General features: G+C 43.0%; 1 protein-coding gene across 1 annotated transcript; it reads left to right on the forward strand.

The window, feature by feature from the left end:
• Nucleotides 1-238: 238 nt before the first annotated feature.
• Nucleotides 239-6,821, forward strand: hepacamb (hepatic and glial cell adhesion molecule b). The gene is made up of 7 exons (XM_046326879.1): nt 239-396; nt 2,750-3,094; nt 3,634-3,915; nt 4,635-4,728; nt 5,159-5,253; nt 5,365-5,435; nt 5,697-6,821. Exons 1-7 carry the CDS (start codon nt 309-311, stop codon nt 6,027-6,029), a joined length of 1,308 nt encoding a protein of 435 aa, XP_046182835.1. The 5' UTR covers nt 239-308; the 3' UTR covers nt 6,030-6,821.
• The last annotated feature ends 592 nt before the right edge of the window (nt 6,822-7,413 follow it).

Raw genomic sequence — 7,413 nt, forward strand, 5'->3', positions numbered from 1 at the left:
TTATTTCTGCACTTGGAATTTCACTCATGCTTAGAAGCTTACTATGCACGTTTTAAAAGTAGTCTAACTACAAATCCAGAATTGTGCAGAAAATAAACAAGATGTGTGCTTTATTTTCTGTACAATTGTTCTACTAAACACGCACACACACACACATACACTGCTGATGTGTTGCTTTGTTGTGCAGTGCACCCAGTCCTAGTGGAGCCCTGCCTTGGAGGAATGTCTGTGTGCTCTCTCGGGGGAGGTGCCCAGAGTGGACAAATCATGCTAATTGTCCTGGAGAGTAACAGAGCGTTAGACCCAAGATGAAGGCAGAGAGGGAGGATCTCTCCAAAGCCATAGCCGCTCCTCAACTTTTGCTGCTCTGGTGTCTTCTTGTCTCACCTCAGTCAGGTAAGGGAAACTTTCCCCTGTTTTTGGAAAACACATCTGTACTGACTTATTAAAGGAATGTGTAGTGTTCACTTGCAAGGCTCAGACAATGTGGGTGGGAAGTATTTAGAGTGGAGTGGGCAAGTGTAGGTTGGTTTATGCATGTTTTCTGACTGACATATTTGTTTGGCTGGTAAGTTGGACACATACATTTTGTGTCCTACTAAATTATGCCTACTTTTGCATGTAAATTCGTTCATGTAAATTCATCTATTCAATAAAAAAAAACATGACGGTCAATCATTCAACAGCCCCTTATTAGACCCCTATTATGAATTTAAATGTCTCAGAATATTTATTGAATTAATTTGTTTAGCATATATGCATAGGTACCATATAAATTACAAAAACAATTACATAAAACACAATTTCCATGTCAAACAAGCAAATAAACATTTCCTTGTTGTGTACTAGCTTATATTCTGAAAAACACTTTATTTAAAACATTGAAATAGACTTCACAATGCCACACAGTATGTCTTTTTATTACTATTGCTCTCTGATGACACTTACACTCCGATGACACTCATAAAACTATACATAATCTGTGGATTTAAAAATAGATTGATGAAGATATATTATTTGGCAGAAAGCAGTCACAATGGGACCCAGATTCAAACCTGGAGTAAAATGTACTTTCAATGGACATTCTCTATTGAGAACGGTTTTTAGTCCAGGACTGCTTAATCTGGGTTTGGGAAACCGGCAAATATTGTTTAGACTTTAGAGAGTTTAGGCGTTCGGTCTGTACAAAAACCTTTTTAGTTCATATCAATGGTATTTGATCTCTGTAGAGCCCATGTGGAAACTATGCTACTCAGATGTCTTCCGGTTGGTTCAGCAGGTTTGCCAAAGGTTGGAGAAGGACCTGAGCTCAGGCTATTGAGGTGTGACCTAGATGCATAAATGGAAAGCTATACGAGGAATTGATCATTTTGTACATATATAATTCTAATTGTATATGAGATATAGAAAAAAGGTGTGCAGAGTCAAACATAGAAACATGATACTTGGTACTTTTAGAGGTGCGGTTGTGTCATGTCATTGCGGTTGTGTTGTCATCAGCAGAATCACTGGGGCCCTCTGTCTTTGGGCTCAGCCAATCGGGGAGCTTGTGTTGCTCTGAGGCCTCTTTCATGGGCTGCCAGGAAGGAAATTGGCCCAAACAATCCCCCCTTTTGTCAGCTCATCACAGCCGTCCAAGAGGACTGTGAGCCGTTACCACGGTGATGCAGTGCTGCCAAACAGGCTCCATGCAGCGCACTCTGCCCCGGCGGAGGAGGGGGCCCGGTGCCCACAGTCGAGTCATCAGCAGCCTGCCGCCCACAACAACAGCCAGCAGAGCTAGTTACAGTCCTTTGGCTCTCACTTTATAAGCCCACTCTGATCACATACTGTATATAGGCTATTACCATCAAAAAGAATCCTCTGGTCAATCAACTCTGAAAGAATTTCTGCAAAATCTGTTGGCCATAAGTTAGACGGTTTGAGATATGCCTTGTAGTGAAGTTGTTGAACTAGCTAAGGGGCTAAGATAATACTTAGCATAACCCAGACAATGACCTGTTAAAAATGTCACGCCTTCTAGCCACAAATGCTTGAATAGAAGCATGTCACTTAATCAAGGACGGTTTAGACACGACTGTGATGGTGGTATTGGTGGTGTGGAGATTGTGGACAGCCCAATATTTTTCTGAATACTAACCTTCACAGTGTAATGGAATAGGAAAAGTCCACAGGAGGATGCTGAGGGGAGGACGGCCCATAATACTGTCTGGAATAGACCGAATGAAATGACATCAAACACTTGGAAACCATGTGTTTGATGTATTTGATACCATTCCAGTAATTCCACTCCAGCCATTACCACGAGCCGGTCTCCCCCAATTAAGGCGCCACCAACCTCTGAGGGAAGTGTGCCAAGTGTCCTTGGGTACACGATCTGGGTAAAGCTTGTTTGTTGGATGGCTTGCTAGTGTAACCGGTGTGAAATGGCTAGCATTTCAATCGGTGAGGTGACAGAGGATCCCTGGTTCGAGCCCAGGTTGGGGCGAGAAAAGAGATGGAAGCAACACTGTTACACTAGGCCTATTTAAAATACACTTGTAGCAAGCTGAAATGGCATTGCAGGTAGGGTACACCTGTACCCTATTGCAGTGTATTGCATGTATCAGTTTATCCATGTCACACATGCGTGTAAGTGGTGGAACACGTGTTCCATTCATATGAACAGAGACGTGTATAGAATAGAAATCTGCTAAATATACAGTATAACCTGAATAAATAGACTCCGTTCCATCTTCTCTGGGTCCAGGACGTGTCAAGGGAGTCAACATCACCAGCCCTGGCTCTCTGATCCGGGGCACGTTGGGCGGGGAGGCACTCCTCTCTGTTCGTTACAGCAGCTCCAGCCCCGACGCGCCAGTCATCAAGTGGCAGCTGAAGAGGGACGACAAGCCCGTCACCGTGGTCCAGTCCATTGGCACCGAGATCATTGGGAACCTGAGGCCCGAGTACCGGGACCGCATCCTGGTGTTTGAGAATGGCACCCTCCTACTCCACAACCTCAAACTCTCTGATGAGGGCACCTATGAAGTGGAGATCTCCATCACGGATGATACTTTCACCGGAGAGGGGAGTATCGACCTGACTGTGGATGGTATGTGGTCCATAGTGTAAGCAAGAGCCTATCTCCTGATTCTGTAGCAGAGGCAGCTTGATGTACAAGTAAACCCCTTGGACAGGATGCTAGTCTATCACAGGGTCTTGGGTACAAGTCTTTGGTATGACTTGACCCCCCAACCTTCCAATCTCAGGGAAGACACTCGATCCACAAGGCAATTGAGATGGTTGATGCATATTTTAGTATAAGTTTACTTGTCCTTTATGACATGACTTGCTTGTAGGAACTGCTGGGATTGTCTGTGATAAAACCAAAGGATTTTTTCCCTTTTTGTTTATACATATTTCTCACACATTTGTATGACTGAAACATCAGCTGAATTGTCAAGGAAAGTGCAGGGGACAATGGTCCAAACCATGTTGTTCTTGTAAAGGCATTGTTGCAATGAGGGTCACCTGAGAAGTTGTTAATGTACACCTGAGCTATTTTTTTAACCCATCATATCAGTATAACCTTTGGCCCAGAAGGAAGAGACATATCTTGACGTGTCTGACTACTATACTTATTCTCCATAGAGCCCATATCCATACCTTACGTCCATATGGAGGCGTCCTCAGTACTGGAGCTCAGCGAGCACTTCACCCTCAACTGCTCCCATGACAACGGAACCAATGCCAAGTACAGCTGGCAGAAAGGAGGGAAACTGTTGACCAATGAGACCCGTCTGCAGCTGTCACCTGACCAGAAGCTCTTGACCATTGTGCGGGTGCTGATGGTGGATGATGACATCTACGGATGCGCGGTCGAGAACCCTATTGGGAGCATGAAGAGTCTGCCCATCAAACTCACTGTCTACAGTAGGCTATACAGTGGCAGTATAGGCTTGAACCATTGGCAATTCAGTTACAATCTTTAATACGATTTTAGGTCAAACGGCAACGTTGCCACATGCTTTGCTATAAAATTGAGGGATGAGGCTGGATAACTCCTGTAATAATCTCTGGCTATTATTATTATTATTATTATTTAACCCATTATATAGGCAACTTTAGAAAGTACACACTAATCACACTAAATCAATTGAAATTATTTTCATAATGTCATCTCAGAGCGCTTTTCCCCTAAAGTCCTACTTGTCACTGGTTCAAGCCCAGGGCGTGCAACAAATACTTCACTGAAAAGCAAGTCCTTGTATGTCAGAGAAGGGGTGAAAAAAGGCAATACTAACTGTAGCCTAATGTACCAGCAGCAAAAAGATAATGAGTGGGAGGGAAGTTGATCACTGGCTATACATCCAGTACATGACTACATCACAGAGACATGAGTGTGTGCGTGGGAGGACAGGGGAGGAAGTACATGCTGTAATTCTGCTTCAACATATTGTTAAGTAGTTCTACTGTGCGGTTTGTTTTCCTATGTGGCTGCGTCCCAAATAGCACCCTATTCCCTATATAGTGCACTACTTTTGAACAGAGCCTCGGGGGCCCTGGTCAGAAGTGTACACTAAATATGGAAAAGGGTGCCATTTGGGACAAACACCTATGACCCTCCTACCCTCCTGACCCTCCCCTAACAGGGAGGAGTTCCCTCTACATCATTCTCTCCACCGGGGGTATTTTCCTCCTTATCACCTTGGTTACGGTGTGCGCCTGCTGGGGACCGTCCAAGAAGTAAGAGCCACTTTTGTCTCACTCTCTACATGTTTCTGGATGCTTCGGTCTGTTCATGGTCCTATTGGTTGGGAATACAGCAAGATGATTAGTAACATGGCAGAAGCATATTGATAGGCAAGTTCATTAATGCAATCCAGTTAACTTGATAATAATTATTGAATTATACAATTATTAGTCAAATGTGTAATTATTAAAATAATAATTACTATTTTATAGCACCCTTTATAGGCACCCTTTTCCATATTTAGTGTACACTTTTGACCAGGGCCCCTGAGGCTCTGTTCAAAATTGTACTGATATACCGTAGTGTTAAATAGACAAAATGCTAAATTTGACATGAACAATGTTGTTTTGAACAGTTTTATACTGTACAATTGATGCACACAGTTGTTTCTCACGTACAGTATATTTTGTGTTTATTGTGCAGAGAGCGGCAGAAACAGCAAATGAAGCCCAGAGGTTTGGCAGGACTGCCAAGGCATTTAATAGAACACCCTGATTATTCCCCAATCAATCATGCAGGTAAGGAACCTAATAATTAATTGTATTTATATTTCCTAGTTATTTATAAGAATTATAAATTGTTGTGCTACACCAAAAGTCTTCATCCAATGTATTTTTCATCCTCTACAGTTGACGTTGTACCAAAAATGATGACTGAACATGAACGCAAGAATCCAGTGGCACTCTACATCCTCAAAGAGGTACCTCTTTAAATAACAAAAAAGCTGTCATCAGTATCTGACTCAAAACATAGCTAAAAAATACATTTAATTTAATAAATAAATTAAAATCCCAGAGATACTGTGGGGACTTGTAGGTTTTTATTTCTCAACCCTCATTCAGGTGTTAAGATGACTACAATATCTCAATGTAGAAAAAAATACAGCCAGTATGTATTGTTTTGGACCTGTTCAGAGCATTGTGTGTGTGTCTGAGTATTGACTTGGTTTCCCTCGTTGTAGGATTTCCCTCAGGGCCACCATGACTCACCCGGCAACATGGGCCTTGGCCCCTCCTCTGAACCACCCAGCAGCCCCCCCGGCTACAGCAGCTCCCTGACTCCCTCCTCACGCTCCCCTGAACCCCCCGCCCACTCCTCTCGCAGGTACCCCCGCACCCCGATCAGCTCCCCCCCTTCACATCACAACAAGGTGCAGAGCAAGTCCTCCACCCCCTCCCCACCCCGCACTCGATGCTCCGGGCACACGTTTGGCGCCCCAGTGAGCATACCGCCTGCCAGTCAGTTAGAAGAGCCCACCCCAACACTGGAGAGCAACGGTACCACTCAGCCTTGATTGTCTATCTACAAGTCCTGGAGAGATAAAGTGTGTGCGGACTTATGTTTCAGCCCAGCAATAAGACATCTGGTCTAAATTGAAAACCTTGACTAGTTGAAAAAGGATTGTATTCATTAGGCACAAAACGGAACAAAATGGCCTGAAACAGTGATGGACTAACTGGAATTTTATTTTTTCTTTGTAAAAAGTTATTTTGAATGCCATATGGTTACTGGTGTGGTGAAGCTGGGCCAGAAAAAAAGCTGGCACAGTGTGTCTCCTGTTGTCTACCCCTGGTCAACATGTTCTTCCCCCCTCCATGCCTTGGTGCTGTAGAGAGACATGTATCTGTGTGTTTACATGGTGACTGTATGTATATATGTAAATAGATGTTATATGAAGTTATAGTGCAGTAATGTTTGTCTCAGAACCCAACACAGCACTTAATCATCTCAATATGTTTGTAAATACACTGTCATCCTCCACAACTGTATGAGTCAGGTTTAGGTTTTATGTTATGACACGTTAGTGAGCCGATTATTTTTTCTTCAATTATATTATGTCCTATTCATAAGACCTGCTCAAATGTATGAAACCTCTCTTTAAAGATACCCATTTATTCATATGTTGGTACATTTTGTATTGTGTGGATGTTTGTAATTTAACTCATTTTCTTTGTTATTGGGTATCATAGCTGAATAATCATTCAATGTTTTTCCTTTGTATAGATTCATAGAATTATTATGAAAATCAAAGGATACATTGTACATATCAGTAGAGATGTTTATTAAAGGCATGATGAGGAGGAAATATTGGTTGTCATTTATACATTTGTTTCACTCAAAGTGAAACTTTAGTGAATGTTTGAATGTTTCAAACACTTTATCCTCAATATTGTCAATTTGCATCTTCAGGTGAGCATGCATTTTTGCCATTTATTATCTATGCAGAAATTAATTGGAAAAATAAGTTGGTGTAGCAGATGGCAATCTGTGAAACTCAACCTGAAGTGCCTCCACTTGCGCTGCTGAATAGCTACTTTTTCAGTGGTGCGACAATATAAGACCCTTCGAGAGGGCAGTTACGTGTGATAGCGAGGCAGAGGTCCTGGGTTCGAGCCTCGGTATGAGTGAATCAGGAGGAAGCTGTACCCGATAACCAAGCAGTGTGACGTATTTTACAATGGTGCCGTGTTCCGGATCATCAGTTGATCTCAGCTCAATGATGGGGTCGCTGTGGAGTGGGTTTGAATGTAGCAGAAGGCGATGTGTGATACTCACTCCTCAGCCTGAAATGTCTCTACTTGTGCTGCCGAATAGCTAGCCTTTAGGTGGCGCAACAGGGTAAGATGCTTCTGGAAGGTGATCAGGGGTGTTAGCAAGGCAGAGGTCCTGGGTTCCAG

The sequence above is a fragment of the Oncorhynchus gorbuscha genome, linkage group LG02 (assembly GCF_021184085.1).
Source record: "Oncorhynchus gorbuscha isolate QuinsamMale2020 ecotype Even-year linkage group LG02, OgorEven_v1.0, whole genome shotgun sequence".
Taxonomy (NCBI): domain Eukaryota; kingdom Metazoa; phylum Chordata; class Actinopteri; order Salmoniformes; family Salmonidae; genus Oncorhynchus; species Oncorhynchus gorbuscha.

Bases quoted from the DNA above. Each gene is read 5' to 3' on its own strand.
- hepacamb (XM_046326879.1), top strand. From the start codon at position 309: ATGAAGGCAGAGAGGGAGGATCTCTCCAAAGCCATAGCCGCTCCTCAA. The intron at 3,095-3,633 runs GTATGTGGTCCA...TATTCTCCATAG, and splicing joins TATCGACCTGACTGTGGATG to AGCCCATATCCATACCTTAC. The intron at 4,729-5,158 runs GTAAGAGCCACT...TTTATTGTGCAG, and splicing joins TGCTGGGGACCGTCCAAGAA to AGAGCGGCAGAAACAGCAAA.